The 23,274-nt window shown below is 45.9% G+C and overlaps 2 protein-coding genes across 2 annotated transcripts in view; both read left to right on the forward strand.

The window, feature by feature from the left end:
- Positions 1–623: 623 nt before the first annotated feature.
- LOC129386213 (organic cation transporter protein-like) lies at positions 624–7,643 on the forward strand. The gene is made up of 2 exons (XM_055073851.1): positions 624–1,061; positions 5,235–7,643. The coding sequence occupies exons 1-2, from the start codon at positions 624–626 to the stop codon at positions 6,633–6,635; spliced, it is 1,839 nt and encodes a 612-aa protein (XP_054929826.1). The 3' UTR covers positions 6,636–7,643.
- Positions 7,644–14,109: 6,466 nt separating this feature from the next.
- Positions 14,110–23,274, forward strand: part of LOC126539092 (uncharacterized) — a 175,331-nt gene continuing 166,166 nt past the window's right edge. Inside the window, exons 1-3 of the mRNA XM_050185811.2 lie at positions 14,110–14,133; positions 16,660–16,854; positions 21,803–21,846. Of these exons, the coding sequence (XP_050041768.2) occupies positions 14,110–14,133; positions 16,660–16,854; positions 21,803–21,846 (263 nt within the window). The remainder of the gene's footprint in view (positions 14,134–16,659; positions 16,855–21,802; positions 21,847–23,274) is intronic.

Consider the following 23,274-nt stretch of genomic DNA (forward strand, 5'->3'; position numbering starts at 1 on the left):
CATCTTGATCTCGCGCGATAGCAGAAACGTGATAAATAAAGGGCGCAGTGACAGGTGAATGAAACTGTTGCACCAATATTTTAGGAAATATATGAAACAATGATAGTTCGTTCATATTCACTTCGGATGACTGATGTCTCGCTGTCGAGTCGTCGTTTCTCATATTTGTGAAAAAATATTTTTTTAAGCACCGTTGCAACGTACTGGCGGGACGCTTTCTATTTTTAACATTGTCCTTGAATGCCTTTTCTCGGGCATGTTGTCATGACATTGCATTATTTTATTTTATTATGCTTTTTTTTTCATATTTTCCCTTTTCTTTCCGGATAGAAGTAAACTTGTATTAATTCTGCTCTATTTTTATTCTATCCGATGTTTCTGCTACCTAGCATAGCGGAGACGCCGCCGCGTGATTTATAGAAACATCAAACCAACCCATACCTGAGATCGTGCCCATGGGGAGGAAAGAAGAAGAGCTGTTCCTGAGAACGCCAGGGCCACCGGATTCAAGAGAGTCGATCACTACTGCCGCTGCAATCAATATCGAGACCATCAACGACGTATCTGGTTATTCTGTAGACCTTTTGCAGAGCTTGCACTATTTTTACACTGTGCTGAACATAATGTCATACTCACAGACGAGCAAGACGACCAAGAAGTCAACCAGAAGAACGAGGTCTGCCACGAAACCAGAAACTGCGACAACAAACGCCGTCAACGTCAGCAGACCAGAATCCGCTGCAGCCACGACAGATGCAGCGGGACCCACGAGTGGCTTCAGCGGCGTCCCTATGCCATCGGCCACGCTTGAAGAAATTGTCTGCGAGATCATGGACCACGGACGCTACCAGCGTCGTATTATCCAATGCGCTGTTTTCGGTATGGCTGCGTTGCTCATGCAGGTTCTCGCGATGCGGGTCATCGGCCGGCGCGTGGACCACTGGTGCCGGCCTCCCATCGAATTGGCTTATCTCTCCGCTGACACCTGGAAAAACATGTCGATCCCTGTTGAGGCCGACGGCAACTACAGCCGGTGCACCATCTACGTCACGACCACGCCAGTAAGCATTATCTGCGCCTTCCGGGTGAAGCTTTTGTCAATGCGCACACGCTATGCTTTAGATTGTTTCATTTTTTTTCTGGCATGCAAAGCGTTAGCTTGGGCTACTTATAGCTACGATCGATACCAGGCTCGTGTCTCACGTAAGTTCGTTCCACAAGAGCCAGTCAGCCACTTCTCTGTCGAAGTCAGGAAGGAGCTCACATTGGACTTCCGATCACATTTGTCGCGTTCTTCTTCATCGCAATACTTCGTGGACTCGTTTGTGTCAGGCAGCATAGAGGCAGGTGAATGAACATGGAAGGCTGGTTTGAGCGGTATAGTCGCGGGGTTCTAGCTTCCAGAGTTAAAATAAATCAGTAAAAGAAACAGCAGCAAGGCGTAGCCCGGCTAAGCACTGTGCGTCGAGTGTTCAGTACGTTGCACGAGCAAAACAAGGTCTTTTAAATATCGCATGCAATGACGGAAGAGTGCAGTTGTAAATTGAATGAAATGATCTGTGGGTCTGAAGTGTTGCAGGACTAATTATACATAACCAGAGTCCATTAGTCAATTATTACCATTCACTTGCGCTTTACAGCGATGGCCGATATCGCCTGGTTGAAGCTAGTACAACAGAGCTGAATCAATCTGATGTCAGGGACTTGCTAGGACACATTTTATGAAGCGTAATTGCCTTCTGTCTAAGACAAAACAAACACAGAGGTCTAAAAGCAATAATTTTTAAGTCTCAAGTCAGAGACTAATATCCTACAAATAGAGCTAATTAAAATGAATATAGGCGATCGGTATTAGAACTGCCTTAGCCATTAAGTTCGCATAGGCTTTCCTTGACGGCACGACACCACCTGTCCCCACCTAGGTCGGTCGGTCGGTCGGTCGGTCGGTCTGTCGGTCTGTCTGTCTGTCTGTCTGTCTGTGTCTGTCTGTGTCTGTCTGTGTCTGTCTGTCTGTCTGTGTCTGTCTGTTTGTCTTGTCTTGTCTTGTCTTGTCTGTCTGTCTGTCTGTCAGCTACAGACGTGACGGCTCAATGGACTGTATGCCAACCATGCGATTAAAATCCGAAATCTTCCCTGAGACCACCAGGGCCTTGAAAATGATATGTTTCTATGGTACAACCTTATTTCTAACAGTGCCTCATCAAATCTAATTATCTGTTTTACTAGTTATTATTCTATTTGCAAATATTAAAGCAACCACTTGAACCTTTATAAAATCAGGCAATTCGGAACTCGAACCTGCATTTCCGCCGGAACTGGATCCGCAGCAATATCTTTGAAACGTGACGGAACCCGCACAGCTCTAGAATAAAAAAAAAAGAAGCTGCTAGGTTACAGGTTCGGAATGAAATGGCTCAAGCACACAGAAAGACATAGAATGCCGGGTCATTCAGTATTTTTACAAATGATTCGGCTTCTACAGTCGGCATGTTACACTGTCAGTGTTAAGACACGTGGTATGCGTTATATTCGTTGGTAGGAATTCAGAAGCACGACATATTGGCTATGGCGGTAGTGCTACGTCTAGCTCTGCCTAGACGATTTAAGTTCTGAGCACTGCATGCAGCTGTCAGCTGAGCTCCGTCACTGAGACGCTGTTTGATGCATTGGGCACGATGGGCCGTATTATTGAACATGATATTTCATTTGTTCGGTCAGGGTATAAAATGCTAACCGTAATGAGGAAAAAGTTTGTTAGCGTTTATAACTCGAGCGTCCTTGAAACACGCGCGTCAGGAGACACAGAGAGCAAAAAAGTTCTCATGCCGGCGAAGAAAATTAATTGTGAGACGAGCAAAAGCAGGTGCACGTGTTCGTGAAACCATAACACTGCCGCTACAAGGGAGCGCCTTCTTCTTCTCAGTCATTGCATTGTAACCGCGAACGCATGCTTCGCGCCACAGGAAAACAGCACAACGCTGGTAGAGTTGTAACAAACATGTCAGTATACATACCTGAAGCACAGGAAATAACTGCCTATGCTGCTGACAGTGCAACGAAGTGTTGAAGCGCAAACGGGGATACGCTCCCTAACACTGACTTAATGATACAGCAAAGGTCCCATGTGTCCACTAAGAAATCGTAAAGTGCCAACCGGAGCAAGATACATATAAACCAATTTCTAGACTCCTTGGTATGCTTCGTATTAAAGAAAATGATCACTAAAACGCGGGCGACAGCAGCCGTGAGATGTGTGCCCACCCAAGTGGAATGCCTAGAGAACAATAACAAACATTGGCAGTGGCTTAGCTCGGCTATGCCAGGATATACGTAGCGAAACTTAAGGCATAGCATGGTTAGCCTTGGTTATTCTTGATTGCAAGTCGAGGTTAGTCTGGTTGTCTAGCTATGTGGCGGCGTTTAGCAATTCGTTCCGCGCGCTGTTCGTCTGTTTCCTGGGCGATTCGCTTCCTCTTTATCTCGCTTCGATGTCGATTCCACGCCTCCTCCTGCTTATCACAATTGTCGCCGTCCATACTGCCGCCTCAACTATGGTTGTGGCGCACGCGAGCTCTCCTTTTCAATCCTCTGACGTGTTATCAGGCATGCGACGCAGATGGCGAAGTAAGCGGAGGCGATCGCAACGACGTGGAGCGTGGTGTGAGGTCATACCAAATGGCTGCGACGGAAAGGCGCGGCGCTGCGCAGCGACGGAACACCTTTGGCTCGGTGCTACTAGTGGCGCATGCGCACTAGTGACTAGGGAGCGAGAGACAGAGAGAGAAATATCCGAGGCGAGGCACGCGTTGTGACGTCATGTACCTCTTCGAAGCACCGTCACGGCGAAATCGCAAGTTCGCGGCCAGTAAAGCTTTCGCTTTAAAAAATAAAATCTGCGCTGAGTACAGCCGTGCGGCGGTCGCGCGCGGAATTGAACATATTGGCGCAAACATCGTTACTCTTAAAACTCCGTTTACAACATCAGGGGCAACGCTGTGGAGGCTAGAATGACTTTCTGCAGTGGTTGCGTCCATACTTAGAAATAGTTCGATGTTCTTGGTGGCCATTGTGCGAAACTGTCCTTTATATGGACTTAAGTATGAAATGACAAATGTTTTAATATTGTTGTTTTAATTTGTTTTTCGTTACGTTCCTTTTCGGCTTTTTTATTAGCAGCCCATTACGGCAGCCTCAAGTGCGTGCTGGCGCGAACAAACGCTGTCGGCGTGCAGCGAAGCATGGAAGGACCACGCAGAGTGATAGATTTTCGTACTGATCTACTTGCATAGCTTCCACAGTGATGTCTTAAACTGAGTATAGGTTCTCGACGCCTGGTCGAAAGCGTGACAATTTGGCGCTGCGTTCAGTGGCCCAGTTAGGAGCGGTACTTGCCATAGACTTCTTCATGTATGTACTTAGTTTAATAAATTGAAATGAGAACCGCGATAACTTAACGATTCCATTTAAATGCCATTCATTTCCGCGCTTCATTAGTGTTTATAGCGGCACTTTGGCTCCGTTGTCATCGGGATCAGACTAACATGAACGCTGAACGATACGAAAGGAAGAGAATCGACCGACATAAATTTGTATTTTGTCCGGATCAGCATTCACAATGCTTAGCGTCAAAAGAATGTGGAGTTTGTATCTCTCTTTTACCGGAAAGAGGAAAGTCGGAGATGCAAGAGAAAAGAAGGGGGCAGCTCTCCATGCAATAGTGTAGTGATCTGCTTACACAAAGTCCAACCTTACGCACCTTGGTGCATTATGCACATTCCATACATTTACGCGCTGTACGTACATCTGCGCCGCATTCGGTAGAACCACTTGTCGAAGCCCATCGGTCGTAGGAACTCCGACACTGCACTTATCGCACGTCGGCGAACATGCTTGCACTAGTAGAAACTTCAACGTACAGAGGCCGAAATGAGAACGCTTCGTTTTCGTAAGGGCTCTTTTTCATTGGACGAATCACCTTTCTTAACATGCCCAGTGTCAGAAATGACCGGAATTTTTTCTCAGGAAAAAATCTCTTGTTAAAGCTTTTTTTTTTTCAATACGGATGCAGGTGATCAATGGCGCCGACTTACGTGTCTTTCTCTCGGGCTAATATTGGAAGAATACGGAAAGTAGAAACGTGGCAGGTGCAGTGTTCTGGGTGCATGTTTCTAGGAAATCGTGCTATGTGTGCTGTCAGTGACAACTAACGTCACCGTTCGTTTTGTGTGTCGCAGGAAATTGCTCCCGAAAACAGGACTGTAGAGACGTGTCACATGTGGAGTTACGACATCAAGGACTGGAGAGACAGCATTGTGAGCCGATTTGACCTCGTGTGCGGCCGCAGGTCTCTCTACACCATCTCGGCTCTCCTGCCGTCCTTGGCCTACGCAGTGCTGTCCCCCCTAGCAGGGTTCTCGGCCGACCGCGTAGGCCGCATGCCCGTGACTCGCGCCTGCGGCGTTATGGTGCTCATCTCGAGCGTCGGCAGCGGCATCGCCGACAATTACGCCTTCTTTCTTATCAGCCGACTACTCCTGCTCACGGCGTGCAGCGCCACCTACCTGGTCACTTTCGTCCTCGTGTACGAGGTGACCGGCAAGGCCAAGCGCTGGCTCTACACGCTGCTCCACACGGCAGTGGGCGCTACGCTGGTGCCGCCATTCGTGGACCTCCTATCGCAGCAAGAAGCCAGCTGGCACCTCGCGCACGCCATCTTCATCGGCCACGTGGCCGTCTACGTGGTGTGGTGCTTTGCGCTGGACGAGTCGCCCACGTGGCTTCTCACCACGGGGAGGGTGCACGACGCCGAGGTAATTGCACTGGCCGCCGCCAAGCTTAACCGCGTGAACGAGGAGAAAGCCAGAGCGGGCAGCCATGCACTGCGCGCCCAGGCGAGGAAGCTGCTCCGGGGTCGCGAAGCGTTCACGCCGGTTTCTCCGACGGCAAGCATCGTCGAGGCCGTGAAAATGCGTCGCCGCGCCGTGGCTACCTTCTTTTCGAGGTTCACCTTAACCGGCGTCTTCTACGGCCTCATGGCCACGGCCAGACTGTCCAGTCCCTACTGGCTGGGTGTGCACGTCGTGCTGTCGGCGACATGTTACACGGTCATAACTTGGACAATGAACAGATACGGCCCACGCGACACCCTCTCTGGCTTGCTCGGTGCTATCAGTGCCGGCATCGTCGCGAGAGCAGCTGTCGGGTATGGCGGCTATGACACCATGGCTGCTTACGTGGAGGTGACGATGAAGATTGTGACATCTGCGTCAATGAGCGTGGTCATGTGCTACGTGGGAGATATTTTTCCGACGAAAATCAGGGCCACCGGCGTTAGCCTGTCGATTGTGCTCGATGGCTTTGGGTCGCTTTTTGGAGCCTTTCTCACAAATGTTCATGCGGTTCGCCCGGGTTTCGTGTTCGACGTTTTCTATGCTTTCACGAGCCTGCTTAGCATCTTAGCTGTTCAGTGGCTTCCAGAAGTGTTCATTGAGAAGCAGCTTATTTCTTCGGATGTCATGACCCCTGAGGAGCGTAAACTGGCGCTGCAGGCATCGCTCTCCCCCATTGAAAGAAGAAAATCGCGCAGAAGTCCCCTCGAAAGAAAGGCCAGCGCTATAGAGAAGCAATCATCTTGACTGGCATTTGCACCTTGTTACTTTCACGTTTTATCGGGGACTGATATACGGTTGTGCTTTGCAGTGACCCAAGAAACTGAGCATAATTTCCCCAATTACAACTCTTCTCCTGTAATGATGATACTTGCTAGAAAGTGTTATTTCTACGTTTGAAGTGCGCGCTTAAGTTGTCTGACATGTAACATGCAAAAAGAAACTATATGCACGGCCCACTTCAGTTACCAAGTACGTTGGCCGCATTGGTGGCTACAAGTATCCTAAGCAGGAATGAATGACAGAGATTGAGAAATACAGACAGTACACATACGGCGACTGAGTTCTTTGTCACATCTAGCTCAACAAAAATGGATCTTAATAACAGACTAAAAGACAGCTTAATAGTTTTAGGCTACACCATTTTGCTCGAGGTGGTCAAGGGAGCTATCTCGCGATGGCAGTGAGACCATCATAGCTTGAATATTTCCGGGAGGTCTCGTTTCCGAGCACAGACGAAGCACTGTTCTGCTTATCTCTAGTAATTTAGCGATAACCAGCTCACTCAGCATGCCATCGCTGATGGCGTCGACCTCATTGTATACTTTTACTTTCAAGCACGCTTGATCTTGCTACACTAAGTCACGATTAGCAATGCACAAGGCATGGGACCGGGTTAGTTGGTAATCAATGGTGATGTGTATAGTGCGACAGCAGATAAAGGACGCAAAGGCACAAACACCGTTTGTGCATTTCCTTTTTTCTTTTTGAAGCAAACATTATTTCGGAGACAAGCGCTGTCTCCGTCGCGCCTTTTCGCACTTTGTGCGCTGTCGCGCTGTGCGCATCGTGAATTGCTACTACGACCACGTTAGGTAAGTTTGATGCAGATCAAGTTTCACTAATATGAAAGCGGTCCTTTGTTGCACACTGACATAACCACGTCACAAGGACGAAGAACCATAGACGTTTGTCATCTTTCTTAATAAACGTTAGTCGTCATTTGAGAGAATAAACGTAAGTGATGTGCTTGGGCGAACGTTGTTCTTTCTTAAAATAATATTTGAAGGATAATTTATGCCTTCTGCAGCTCAAATACAAAACCGTTGTGAACAACAGGCAATATCGCATGTTTTGGCGCACTTGTGGAGTGTCAATGCACTAGAAAACAAACACTGATTGGCCTATGTGACTAAACGACGCCACCTTATGGGCACCGCGAACTGTCCAGAATTTGTTGCTGGACGTTGATGAAAATCCAATGACCATGATTTATAGCGATAAAATTGGGCACGCTATTTGGGATCTAAGTATGATTTGCAATGTTCAATTGGCAATGAAAGTAGGCGGCGCGGACTGGCGGTGAAGCCTCGATTCTTCGGATGAAGTACGTAAAATTACTGTAAATAAGTCAGCTGTTATAAAGTGCTGCAAATTTATTGCTTTAAATTGCACTTTGCTTATGATTAGGATTTTGCGCTTTATGTGTATTACGAAGTTAAGAAGCCATGCTAACGAGTGGCGCTAGCGTCCCCCATTGCATGGCGGCGCACATGATTGCTGTTGTGCGCACGCGAACTTCCGAGCGCACAGGCCGGTTAAAATTCTTTGTTCCAGCTTGCTAAGGTCTTCGATAGGCGGCATACCTCGGAGATCAAAAGCGCACGCGTCTCTACGGCAGCACGCTGAACTGTGTATCATTCGCAAAAGTGTCGTTCTGTTTTAGAGGACTTGGCTTGGCTAAAAAACAACGTTGACTTGTTATTGAGCTGCTCAACAGGTAACCATGAAAGCACGCGGCTATTATTGCAGAAATAATATAACGCTTCTAAAACATGAATCGCCGTAACATAGCCCTGATAAAGTTCGCGGAAACTCCGCTGGAATTGTCTAAGTATACGTAAGGGTGGTACCACTTGCTGATCTCCGCGCACACGACGCGACCATGTTGCAGCAGACGGTTCATTAAATGCATGCTTTATTGGATTTGAAACGTGTTTGGGCTCTTGATACAGGTCTTTGGTTTTGATCTGACCAGTATATGTCCTTATTTACTCTTATCAGTCGTTATCAACCTGATCGGACGTAATATAACCCTTATCGACCCTTATCAACCTGTATCTGTCGTTATCAAGCTTATCGACCCTTATCGGCCATTAGCAACCTTATCGAAATCAATATGACCTCTATCAGCCCTCATCTGTACTTATCAATCTTATCAGAAATCATCCGACTTTATCCTCTGTTATTGCTCGTTATCAACCTTATCGGGCTCAGTCAGACCCTTATCAAGCTTTATCGGTCCTAATCAACATTATCGAAATCCATCAGACCCTTATCAAACCTTTCTGTCCTGTCAATATTATCGGACATCATCCGACCCTTATCAACCCTTATCGGCCCTTATCACGCTTATCGGAATTGGTCCGACCTCTGTCAACTTTTATCGGACCTCATCAACCTTATTAACATTGCGCCTGCCTTTTTGCTCTTTATGACCTTATCCATCGGCGTCGAACCATTATAAATCCCGGTCAGACCCACATAATCCCTACTCATTTCTTCCCACGCTTATCAACTAATAGGTTACATTTACAGCCATCTGATTTCTTTCTGATTGTTTAGTATATATTTACTAATATATCATTCCCTTATGCAGCGAAAGCGTCACTCATCACGCGCTATGTGACAGATGGACAGACGACGTTTCCGTGCGAGCCGACATAGAAATGCTGAGGCTATTATAATACTTTCTAACAGCTACGTCTGCACTTGTCTGCCTCTCGCCAATGCAGGCGTGTAATCGCCATCACGCTCATGTATCAGATTATCCAGCATGCTTCTAGTGAACAACTACATCCTCACTAGAGATTGAAAAATTCTCGTAAAAAATGTTCCGCGGCGTTTTCCACGCTAGTACTGCATGGTTCGACTCTCTGATCGGTAAGGTTATCGTTGCACTAAAATATGGGTACCGTAAACATTGGTTGTCAGTCACTTAAAGTCAAACTATTTCCGAAGCGTTATGGAATCGAGCGAACAACGGAGCGTGGAGTATTTTTAGCTGCATCCGCTGACTACGGTCCTTAGTGTAGTCATTTCACCGTAGTTGAAGTACCAATCTTTGCAGTACCGATTATATGAGAGAACGGTCACATCCTTTAACGGAAGAAATTCAACATCGTGGCAAAGTTTGTGATCTGAACAGCACGAACGGTAATTAACTAATCGAAGCAAGCGGTTTCGATCGAACGTAGCAGCAGTTCTGATCGTTTCATTGCAGTAAAGAATTGAAACAGTGTGCCTGCCTTTCGAAGCTGAACTTTACAATGAACGAAATGAACAGATCGACACAGCAGAAAAAGTGCAGACATAGAAGACAGTGAAATGTGAAAAGTGAAATGTGATCTGCTAAAACGTAGTGGCACGGCCGTCCGGAATGAGCCCATTGCAGGAATTGAGGCAAGCATTTGCCACGTGTATGTGTTCCATGCAGAAGCTTTCTTCTCTGGTGGCATGAAGAAGGGCTGTATGCCTGCTTCTAGTAAAATTTCGGTGCCCGCCCTTGTGAGTGAGACGCGAAGAGGGCAATAATAGTTGATCCAATCCCAAGAAACATACACCCGACCCACAACGAAGGGCGGAGAAAAGCGAGAGCCAAGGCAATCGTCGACAGCATCAAACGTAGCGAAACGCAAGTCATCTTCGTTGACGCGGCCAGATATTGGAATCGAGGTGCCTACGCCGTCTCCATGGTGGACACTCATGGCTCGTTCGCCAACGCAGCCACGGTAGTTACCAACTTCACTCATGAAGCAGAAGAAATGGCCATCGCGGTGGCCCTTCGAAGCTGCAAACGAGCCTCTGTCATTTACTCGGACTCAAGAACAGACATCAGAACCTTCTTGGCGGCCCTCGTCTCTTGGAAAGAAGCTACAGTTGTCAACAAAATCTTCTTCCATGAAAACAGAGATTACAACCTTACGTCCGCACACATCAGCTTAAGAGAATCGTCTTGAAGCAACTATAAATTCCTCCACGGATGAGCAGACATCCCTGTGTTAGTTTTCAAGAGAGGGGGCTCGTAGAGAAAAGATATTTAAAAGGGCAAAATTTAAACCAAGTTACTTGAACGTTAGTCCTGAAATGTTGTTCGTTAAGAAGAAAAACGGCGGCAGATAAGAGAAAGATGATCTATCGTCTCCTCTCCTGCAGAAAATAGGCACAGAGGCGAGGATGCAAGACCAGACGTGTAACAAGAAACGTTTAATACATGTCTTCGGCAGCATAACAGGGTAAAAATTAATTCAGTTTTACTGGTCTGAAAATAATTTTTGTGGCAATGGTGCAGGAGGTTTAGATATTCTAAAAAATTTGCTATCGCTGGGTTCAGAAACTCTTGATCGAATGCATATCTTCTGAATCTAGTAGTATTTAGATAAGCTGATGCGGGAAGTAATGATAGCACAGGGTCATTGAGGGCCGCTCTCGCAAGACTGTCAGCCACTTCGTTCATGTGTGATCCCCTATGGCGGGGCACACAAAGTAACCTAATTAATAATGTCGACAGGCAATAGAAAATGAAGTGTATTTAAAAAATTACTACCGCTATTTGTTGTGAGCGGTGTACATGAAGATAAAGAATCCATTATTATGACTACCGTCGCTATTGATGAATTTAGTTTACGTAAGGCTAATATTACAGCTAGAAATTCAGCCAGATATACGGATAAGTAGTCCGTAATCCTAATTGAATGTGACCAATCTAGAGCAGGACGACAATGCTAGTTCCAGGTTTTTCTCCACACTGTGAGGCGTCCGTTGCAACAGAGGTTTAGCTTGTCGGGTATTCGCGTAAACGCAGGCGGACGGGAGGGTTGGGTCGGAGGTGTATACTTGAGCGGTCTGCATGGTGCAGCCACCTGGTGGCGCAAAGCTCAAATAGATAAAAATAGGTAATATTGCATTAACCAAGCGTATTCTACTTCGCTACTGTTGTAAATTTTCGGCACTGGCGTAATCTTGTTGCTGCCAAGAATTTACACACGCAGCAAAGTAATATAGACTTGGTCACTGCAATATTAGCTGTTTTTTTTTTCTGTTTAAGCTCTGCGCCCCCAGGTGGCGGCACCATGCAGGACGCTCCCGTTTACGCATCCGCTCCAACGCTCCGTCCACCTGCGGTTACCCGAATACCGGACAAGCTAAACCTCTCTAGTGACCGTATTTATACCTAACCGCAAGAAATGATCCTGTAATAGTCCATTAAATATATTATGGGAGAGAAGTATTGCATTGTTTGCGCAGATGTCATCATAAATGATTTTTACTCTCTCGCACATCACAAATAGGTGGCACCGCCCAAGTGCGTACATTTAAAGGGTTATTCAATATTTGTACAAAGACCTCCTGTGGTGTATGAAACCCGGACCAGTGTACTCCGAAGAATAATGCAGGCTGGGACATGAATATGTTTTCCAGTCTTCTAATAGGGGATTCGTACATATTTAAGATTGTTTACACTACCAGCAAACGAAATCTGCACAATACTGAGGGCAACTTGACTTCTTGATGGAATACGTTGTGAGCCACAAATTTCAGTAATCCGCCGCACAATCGCAGGGCTTCCCGCTCAATCAGAACAAGGGGGCGTAATTTAAAAGCTGACACTAGAAAATAGCTCAAAAAAATAGCACGCACCATCGCACTAGAAAATAGCATACATCGAAATTCTAAAATGGGCCCGACATATATTTTATATCTTATTAGTAGTGGGTGTCTCCGCATCCCCGACCGATTCCTGCGTAGCTCACATAGCATGCCAACTGCTCTCACTCCTTTTTTAACTATGTGGTGAATATTGCCGAGCCAACTGAGGGCATAGAGTTTCTCACTATAATATAATGTAGTGGGAAACTGACTGAGGGAGCCGTCATAGACTACACCTAAGTTTTTCACCGACTCCACTTGAGGTATATTCTAAGACGGTAGGATAGTAATATGTTAACGGGATCATTAAGAGGAAAAACCGATGTCGAGCACTTTCTCACCTTAAGTGAAAGGCGAATCTTGTTTTGACCAGCTTTCGGAGGCGTAGAGATAGTTCTCTAGTCGGTATTATAGGGAGTGAGTATTACTGTCTGATGCATGCAGAGCAATATTGTCTACCTAGACATATATTTGTACGTCTGGATACCGAGCAAGGGAACTCAACAGAACGTTAAATAATAATGGAGAAGTGAGAGCTCCTTGAGGAACACCTCGTGATTGATTTTATAGGCTGGAAGAAAACCTCCTTAGATAGCAGTAGAAATTCCTCCCATTTAAAAATTCACATATTCAGTTTGCAAGATAATTTTAAAACTCCAGATTTTGGAATATATCCAATAAAGATACGTATTCTATACTATCGTAGGCTTCGGAGATGTCTAGTGTTACAATAGCACCCATCTCTCTTTGGCGCCGTGCTAATTTTATTTTACTTTCTAAGTCCACGTGAGTATGACGGATTGAACACGATGGTCGGAATCCACTCTGACACGGATTAAGCAAGTCTTTGGTCTCTACAAATTTAAGCATATGGGCATATAGCATTCGCCTAATTAATTTCACCAAATTTTAAGTTATCGCGATTGGTCTACTAATATCTAGTGTATATCCTTGCCCATGTTTTTCAAGAACTGGAATTATTTTAATAGTTTTCCATGCAGACAGAATCCATGAAGATATGAGTGATCTATATTAGATATAAGTCATCAGGAGCTTTCTGAAACAAAATTGTAATCATGGGAGAGGTTACCTCACCTTCGCTGGGAGCTCAATCTGGCAGCCGCTGCACGACTTCAGCCAATGCTAACATGGTAATTTCTAGGTCATCTGATGCCCTTTTTTGGCGAACAACTTGGCGAAACTTGAGGAAATCTCATTTCTATTCCCTTCGCGATTTCTTCTAGTGATTGGTTCATTTCATTAGTACGTAAGACTGCAGAGTCAATATAATTGGACGCGGAAGGTTTTCCTTACTGGGGAGAGAAATGAACAGCGCACGTTTATTTTTATTCTGAGATAGGTAGTCGAAATTCCTGCAGTCATATTCGTCTTTGGCTTTTGAAGCTGTATGTTTAGGGATGGCTCGAAAAAAATTTATAATCGCTCCAGTTTTTGGACTCTGCTTATGTAATAATTTTTTCCAAGCGCCTTTTCGCTTTCTGTAATCACAAGCCCAATCTTCATTCCACCAAGCGTAGTATGAGTTTCTCGTATTTAGACGAATCTCAAATTCGGACTTTTGCGAGAATTTTCTAAAGCGGAACATATAATCGTGATTTTTTGGTCAGTTCACGCGTCAGACACAGATGAAGCAGCATTTCATTTTCTAAAAATATTGAATTAATGAAAGTTCGTACCTGATCATTCATAAGTGTTACAGGGCGTCCTACTTCAAAAAACTACTGGAAGGTGATCACTGTTTGCTGCATGCTCAACAATCAATGAAGCAGATATGGAGAAACTCGGGCCACAGAATGTAAGATTTATTGCAGAGTAAGATCGACCCCGCATAAACGCAATAGATCGATAGGTCCATATTCTTTACACACGTTAGCCTGTTGTCCAAAGACCAGTTGCATAATCTCGTGGCCCACAAATCTCTTTTTAATCCCCATCATACATGGTGGGAACTGAAGTCACCTGACAGTAGGATGTCCCGTCCACAAGAACTCAGGAACCCTTTCCACTGTGCGTGTGTCCTGTACACCAAAAGAAATATATGCACTTATCATGGTAAAGGGGCGAAATCCAGGGAGGCTCAGCTGTATCGCTAGTACTTCACTCTCAGGAGTAGTAAGTTAAAGTGAAATTTTGGCCTTGTGGCAAATTTGAGACGAAATAAACGTAATTAATCCGCCACCCCTAGTAGGACGGTCTAGACGAAATGATCTGTAAAATAATATTTGAAAATGTTTTGAAAAACCTAACCAAGTTTCTTGTAAACGAATTAAATCAGGGTTAAGTTGAGTAGTTAGACAAGATAAATCTACTGAAGCAGAACATAAAGCGCGACAGTACCACTGAATCACTTTGAGCGACCCTACGGTTCAGCAAGTGCCGCAGCCGAAACTGCCTTCTGTAGAATGCTTGTTTTCTTTAGGTATAGCACTGGGCTCACTTTCTTAGCTTTCGAGTGAGGATCGGAGGAAGAATCATTCATTGATGGACATTCTTCTTTTATACGCTCGAACGTTTTGTTTCACATCTGTGATTTCTAAATCAGTGTTAACCAGATTACCATTACCAGGCCCCACGGAAGACGAAGTCGAAGGTTCTACACCCTCGTTAGAAGGATGGGCACCTGAACTTCTATCACTAGTTTGTGACTTAGGATCAGCTATTTTGGTCGTTGCAGGACTTGGACAGGTAGCTTGCATAAAATGAAATAAGTGAATTGAGATGGCTTGCGATAAACATTCCCCAAGGCTCATTGCCAGCCGTTCTATAGCTTTTGTAACTGCGTTTTGCACAGCGACCTCTATAGTTGCTGTTAGCGATAAGTCCAAAGTAAGCGTTGTCTACCAGGAACGCCCGCACAACCAAGCGCTCTTTCTTTCACAATGCTTATCGACTCCTTCCTAGAGCAACACCCCCAGTCTCTTAATTATGTCTACCACCTGCAATTTTTTAGCCCTAACAAAGCAGGTATTATAATAGGCTGGGTAAATTCCACCACAGAGGCAGCATCGGTCTTCTCGGGCACTACAATCAATGTGATCGTGGTCTTCCCCACACGTGCAACAACGCTGACTTGACTTTCACCCTGCACTACTATGGCCGTATCACCAGCAATTACGACACTGTAGCGTACGCGGTGCCGGAGGTTCAACTCTGAACAAAAGGGGCCGCACATTTCGGTCTGATGGACGAGAAATTCCTGCGAATGTTGCAATCACCGTTTCTGTTGGAACCCTCTTGTTGTCTACCACTCGATTGCAGCAATAGACGACAATTACTTCAGTCCCAGACAATCTCTTTAACGTTTCTGATGGTAATAGATCAGCATCAACACCTCTGACTATTCCCTTAGTGCATGCGAGGTCCTCACCGGCAGTGACACGTATGATGAACACTTAAGAAAATCCACGACACAGGTCTGGTCTGGTGATCTGCACCCGATACCTCACCGACCAAACTGTCTCACTTCTATTATGGTATGGTATACCGACGTAGCCGCACGGAGAGATTTCTGGATAGCCTGGGGTTTGGTCAGCCGTATAGAGCCTCCACTGGAAGGAACCAGAGCCACCGGAATGCTGTTCACGCCATTACGGATAAGCAAATCCAGAGGTAATTCGTCTGTCGAAATAGATGCTGTTCAAGGGGAAAACCCCTGTCGCGGGAGTTTTTGGACGTCAGCCTAGGATGAAGCAAGCGTAAGAATAATTAGGAGATCAACCAATAAGGCTAGAAAGGCGTAATACCACCCAATACCTCGCCAAGTAATAGGAGCCACATACAGGTCCGAGGAGCGTCTTTTTCTTTTTGCTCTTTGTCTAAGCGTTCGTGGTGCGTACCCGCACTGGAGGACGAGCCATGTATCTTTTCTTAAAAGAAACGCACAAGCCACAAGCAATTTACCAATTTGAAAGCATCAACTTGAAAATAACAATTCTGGAGTGCGGAAGAAACTCAAAAGAAACACAATATACACGAAACAGGACATTAGATTTGGCACGGTAATTGAGTAGACTCATTAAGAACAATAAGAGGCCAGGGTAAGCGCTTCTTCCTGTTTGCGATAGCGCTTTTCCAGCGTTTCCTTTAGCTACTTTCTGCCACGCGACTCTTGGCCTATCCCCCTTAGTGGGTGCGAGCCATGGCAGAGGTTCATCAACATCATCACCGTCTTCTTCTTCTTCGTGCGTCCGTCTTGCGACGTTAACGCTCTGAGTGTTTTCGTGTTCGCCGTTATCGCATTTTAATTCTCACTTTCTTCGTTGAGCTTACCATTTATTTTGGTTTCCTTCCGCTGCCCGTGTTGTTCGCGCAGTTTGCTTAGTTCATCAACGAAGATGACCGTTGCGGCCCTGCGCCATTGGAGGCCACGAACACGTCACTTGAGCGTGAAGAGGCAGCGAAGAAGCAGAAGAAGCTCGAGGCCCGCTCTAGCGCGTGGGCCCGCACCTCGTTCCAGGAGCTCGACCCTCCTGCGGTTCAGATCTCTCCGCGTCGGCACCTCAGAAATATCGCCAAGGTGAGCCCGCCTGCGGCCTTCCTCTTCTTTGGGCGACGTATTCGCGATGAATGCCGCGAAGGTCGATCCTGCAGCTGTGAAAAAGCTGTGTTTATACTCTTTTCCTCCTTTATCTTCCCGCTCAGTCTTTGCTGGGGAAGAGCTTAGAGAGAGATGCCTCTAGATACAGCACGTTTGGTGAAAAAGACATTACATAACCTCTGTGTTGGTTAACCAACTCGCTTGTGATTGGTAATTTTTTTTCCTAATTACCTTGGTACTTGTTTGGCTAAGCATAGGAGCGGACACTACTGACTGTAAACTGGTTCAAACGTCTTATTTGTGGTGAGGTAAGCTATTACTGTAGTAAGTCAAGCCCAAATTAAGCTAGGGAGCGACTCAATGCGACTCTGAAGCCTCGGCGCCGATGCGTCACCGTGACGTCACGTCATTCAGTTTACTCTGCTCACACGCGAGCGGTTCTTTTAGCGCACGAGAAGCTTCATAATTTCCTAAGTCTAGCCTTAATAATTTAAAACGAAGTCCTCTTTGTCGACTAACAAACAAATGAAGCCGTGTAAGCGCTTGTAAAAACATATTACACTGTGGTGAGCAAACACACGCGAACCTGCAGGGCGATGCCAGCGTCCGGTCTTTTACTCGCGACCGAGCTTGTTGGACAGGTTTTACTTGCATTCGCGCCTTTTCCACGGCTAAAAGGATTCAAACTTTAACGCGGTACTTTTTCTGGCTCATTGAGGCTGCTTTCGCCTTTGTGTCAGTGCAAAAAGCCCAGTTTAGAAACACAGTTAGTGTTCAACATTGCAGTGCATTTATGCGTAGGTCGGCAGAATTAGGCGGACGCTCACTCATGCTCGCTTCCCAATTCTTTTTCCACGCTATGCATACTCGCTCAGTCACGTGTAGTGTCACTCGTCGGTAGTCGCACGTTCCTACCATGCCCACTCGTATACTCACCAACTCGCGTTCATAGTCCCTTGCATTCACACACACAGGCCCCCCACTAACTACTGTACTCGCCTAGGCTTCCACTCTCAGGTACTCACTCGCGCACACGCTCACTTCCGCTCACGATATCTGGCGATCAGCCCCGTTCATTCTCGAACCTTCACTTCAAATGACCGGCCGCTGAGTTTGGTCCATACTCTCGTTAAGTGGCATACACGCCTGTTCGTATACTCGCGTCTATCCAAACTCACCGGCGCTCTTATTCATACTCACGCCGACACGCACACCATTCGTCATTCACAAATGCTTTCTCGTGTCTGTGAATCAGTACGCAGAACGTATGACTCAGTGTACTCGGGAGTATGCCGACTTATGCCGTTCAGACCACTGCGGAACCATTCCATCCTGGAGCAAAAGCTGCCATCATAAGCTGGAACACATATGCAATAGGAATCTCAGCTCATTTCTGCGAATAATATTAAGGTGCGCAATACGAAGAACGCGGCCGAGACACTAGTGTTCGCTACCCTCTTGAGCTATATGCTGAAGCTATTTCTTTTTGCGATGACAGTAATCATGACGCAGTATATTATCAATAACGAAAATATCAATTTATTATGGCCTGGCCTGGCCTGGCCAGGCCAGGCCAGGCCAGGCCTGGAGTGCGGCCTGATCCCGGTGACCAGAACCGGTAACGCACTCTCTCACCAGAGCAGGATTGGCCACCCTGGTGCAGTACTTGGCCACAACCTCCTATATGAATACAACAATCGAACCCCGGCCCTCAGTCCCCAGCAGCCGCGAAGCAACTGACCACGGCGGCGGTCAGATCTGTGACGCTGCAGAGGGTGCTAAGAATACCTGGCTCCGGACAGGCCGCCATTGGAATCTGAACCTGGCAACGTTTAACGTTAGAACGCTATCTAGTGAGGCGAGTCTAGCAGTGTTATTGGAGGAATTAGAGGGTAGTAAATGGGATATAATAGGACTCAGTGAGGTTAGGAGGACAAAAGAAGCATATACAGTGCTAAAAAGCGGGCATGTACTGTGTTACCGGGGCTTAGCGGAGAGACGAGAACTAGGAGTCGGATTCCTGATTAATAAGGAAATAGCTGGTAACATACAGGAATTCTATAGCATTAACGAGAGGGTGGCATGTCTTGTTGTGAAACTTAATAAGAGGTGCAAAATGAAGGTTGTACAGGTCTACGCTCCTACATCTAGTCATGATGACCAGGAAGTCGAAAGCTTTTATGAAGACGTAGAATCGGCGATGGGTAAAGTCAAAACAAAATACACTATACTGATGGGCGACTTCAATGCCAGGGTAGGCAAGAAGCAGGCTGGAGACAAGTCAGTGGGGGAATATGGCATAGGCTCTAGGAATAGCAGAGGAGAATTATTAGTAGAGTTTGCAGAACAGAATAATATGCGTATAATGAATACCTTTTTCCGCAAGCGGGTTAGCCGAAAGTGGACGTGGAGGAGCCCGAATGGTGAGACTAGAAATGAAATCGACTTCATACTCTGCGCGAACCCTGGCATCATTCAAGATGTAGACGTGCTCGGCAAGGTACGCTGCAGTGACCACAGGATGGTAAGAACTCGAATTAGCCTAGACTTGAGGAGGGAACGAAAGAAACTGGTACACAAGAAGCCAATCAATGAGTTAGCGGTAAGAGGGAAACTAGAGGAATTCCGGATCAAACTACAGAACAGGTATTCGGCTTTAACTCAGGAAGAGGACCTTAGTGTTGAAGCAATGAACGACAATCTCATGGGCATCATCAAGGAGTGCGCAATAGAAGTCGGTGGTAACGCCGTTAGACAGGAAACCAGTAAGCTATCGCAGGAGACGAAAGATCTGATCAAGAAACGCCAATGTATGAAAGCCTCTAATCCTACAGCTAGAATAGAACTGGCAGAACTTTCTAAGTTAATCAACAAGCGTAAGACAGCGGACATCAGGAACTATAATATGGATAGAATTGAACAGGCTCTCAGGAAAGGAGGAAGCCTAAAAACAGTGAAGAAGAAACTAGGAATAGGCAAGAATCAGATGTGTGCGTTAAGAGACAAAGCCGGCAATATCGTTACTAATATGGACGAGATAGTTCAAGTGGCTGAGGAGTTCTATAGAGATTTATACAGTACCAGTGGCACCCACGACGATAGTGGAAGAGAGAATAGCCTAGAGGAATTCGAAATCCCACAGGTAACGCCAGAAGAAGTGAAGAAAGCCTTAGGAGCTATGCAAAGGGGGAAGGCAGCTGGGGAGGATCAGGTAACAGCAGATTTGTTGAAGGATGGTGGTCAGATTGTTCTAGAGAAACTGGCCACCCTGTATACGCAATGCCTCATAACCTCGAGCGTACCGGAATCTTGGAAGAACGCTAACATAATCCTAATCCATAAGAAAGGGGACGCCAAAGACTTGAAAAATTATAGACCGATCAGCTTACTGTCCGTTGCCTACAAAGTATTTACTAAGGTAATCGCAAATAGAATCAGGAACACCTTAGACTTCTGTCAACCAAAGGACCAGGCAGGATTCCGTAAAGGCTACTCAACAATAGACCATATTCACACTATCAATCAAGTGATAGATAAATGTGCAGAATATAACCAACCCTTATATATAGCTTTCATTGATTACGAGAAAGCGTTTGATTCAGTCGAAACCTCAGCAGTCATGGAGGCATTACGGAATCAGGGTGTAGATGAGCCATATGTAAAAATACTGGAAGATATCTATAGCGGCTCCACAGCCACCGTAGTCCTCCACAAAGAAAGCAACAAAATCCCTATAAAGAAAGGCGTCAGACAGGGAGATACGATATCTCCAATGCTATTCACAGCATGTTTACAAGAGGTATTCAGAGGCCTGGAGTGGGAAGAATTGGGGATAAAAGTTGATGGAGAATACCTTAGCAACTTGCGATTCGCTGATGATATTGCCTTGCTTAGTAACTCAGGAGACCAATTGCAATGCATGCTCACTGACCTAGAGAGACAAAGCAGAAGGGTGGGTCTGAAAATTAATCTGCAGAAAACTAAAGTACTGTTTAACAGTCTCGGAAGAGAACAGCAGTTTACGATAGGTAGCGAAACACTGGAAGTGGTAAGGGAATACATCTACTTAGGGCAGGTAGTGACCACGGATCCGGATCATGAGACTGAAATAACCAGAAGAATAAGAATGGGTTGGGGTGCGTTTGGCAGGCATTCTCAAATCATGAACAGTAGGTTGCCACTATCCCTCAAAAGGAAAGTGTACAACAGCTGTGTGTTACCAGTACTCACATATGGGGCAGAAACCTGGAGGCTTACGAAAAGGGTTCTGCTGAAATTGAGAACGACGCAACGAGCTATGGAAAGAAGAATGATGGGTGTAACGTTAAGGGATAAGAAAAGAGCAGATTGGGTGAGGCAACAAACGCGGGTAAACGACATCTTAGTTGAAATCAAGAAAAAGAAATGGGCATGGGCCGGACATGTAATGAGGAGGGAAGATAACCGATGGTCACTAAGAGCTACGGACTGGATTCCAAGAGACGGGAAGCGTAGCAGGGGGCGGCAGAAAGTTAGGTGGGCAGATGACATTAAGACGTTTGCAGGGACAACATGGCCACAATTAGTACATGACCGGGGCAGTTGGAGAAGTATGGGAGAGGCCTTTGCCCTGCAGTGGGCGTAACTAGGCTGATGATGATGATGATGATGATGTACATTGATTGGGGGCACTAATATCACTGCTAGAAAGCGCCCAGGATGTACTTGTTCCAGCTAGTTGATGCCCTCTTAGGCGTACTGTTTTGCATAGGTGTTAGAAATATATGCATTATTAATGCAACCCAAACAGCCGTGCCAGTCATGCGGTCTGTTTGCTGACAGAGACAGCAGCAAGTAAGCGTCGTTTACGAGGGCAGCAACCGCACAAGTATTGCCACATCCCGAAGCCTGCGTATCGTTTGCTGACTTCACTCCGTTTCTTTTACAGATGGGTGACAAATCTGAGATGTCGATGTCGGTCCAGAGCGCCTGGTAAAGTATTCGTTGACGCTACTATTCCTTCAGCATAGTGGGGGTGTAACTCTTTGAAATGTGCCACAGGGGCCACAGATCTTTTAACACTTGGGACAACAGGTGGCAGGTGTATTGCCACTTGTTGCGCATCCTGTAGGCCTTGCATGCTTCCCGAACGTAGGAGAACGTCCCAACAGATGACGTTGCTGTCGTCAACAACGCGGCAAGACAGTTTCAGCACGAGTTACGTCCTCTTTAAGCGTCATTTGGTTATGTCCATGTCGGGGCTATGTCAGAGCAGGATCGCGGTAATCGGCGCGCGCGATGAAATGATAGGGCCTGATAAACTGAGGCCAAACCGTTAGGAGGCTCGAACGGCGATAAACTGATGTAAAGTGTGAAACTAAGCATTACCGAAGATAATGAAAAATCAAGATTTGTAGAAGATTGTAGAATATCTGGTGAATTTCTCAGAAATCCTTTTCTTTACCTGAAAAGTGGCTTTATCGAACCTCCCGATCTCATTACGTTGGCGGCAAGTGGGATTATTTGATGCTACGCGGCGATAGTTTGTCATTAGTAGACGAATATTCTCAGTCGAATTTCCTTAGGGGACTTAATCGATCTCATTAGAACTGAACTGAGCCCTGGCTCTCACCGCAGATGAGACATACGAACTATTAGCGGATATGCAAACCCTTACAAGGCATACACGAAGAACAGCCAGCTGAGAGGTAACCAATGTATACCTTCAAATATTCCCATGTGCGCTGAAAGACCTAATGGAACTTTGCCAATTACGTGCTTTAGTCTGTTTCACTAGAAAATTCGGAAATAATTTATTAGTGTAATACTGGCACTACGGATTATATTCAACGCGCCAGCTAGACGCATCTAGTGCCTTCCGTGCGAGATTTCTTCGGAAATCTTCGCCTACAAACATGACCAGCTTTGATACTTATATTCTGACGTCATTGAAGGTTTATGCCCCCACGAGTACACGCGCTGCTGCTTTGCTGTTTCCTAGAAACTTAGTCGCATACCAATTTTAACGCATGGGTTCTATTACGCCCACAACTATGTGCGTGTGTCATGGTACTTATGATTGATATTTCCACTCGCATGCCCGTGCCGCTTTCTTTCAAACTACCGCTGCACTTATCGGCTAGAAATCGGACTTAAGAGAAAGCTATACGTGAGCACCAACTTCGATGCCCTGACTTAAATACACGTGAATCGTCGTAATGCTCTAATCCAAATCAGCGATCAGAAGAAAACCTGCTACATTAAAAATAGGCTATTATTGTGCCGACTGTATCCGGTAGGGGCCTCAGATTTCTTTTCTTTATGCATAAATATTGTCCAAAATCGACAGCTTGGATATATAACTTGGTACACAATACATATGCATCTGTTAATAGATCAGAAGCAGAAAAAATGTATAGG

This window comes from Dermacentor andersoni, chromosome 3 (assembly GCF_023375885.2).
Source record: "Dermacentor andersoni chromosome 3, qqDerAnde1_hic_scaffold, whole genome shotgun sequence".
NCBI lineage: Eukaryota > Metazoa > Arthropoda > Arachnida > Ixodida > Ixodidae > Dermacentor > Dermacentor andersoni.

Excerpts from the sequence above, each read along its gene's own strand:
- LOC129386213 (XM_055073851.1), top strand. The coding sequence starts at position 624 with ATGTCATACTCACAGACGAGCAAGACGACCAAGAAGTCAACCAGAAGA. Across the intron at positions 1,062-5,234 it reads TCTACGTCACGACCACGCCA|GAAATTGCTCCCGAAAACAG; the intron begins GTAAGCATTATC and ends TGTGTGTCGCAG.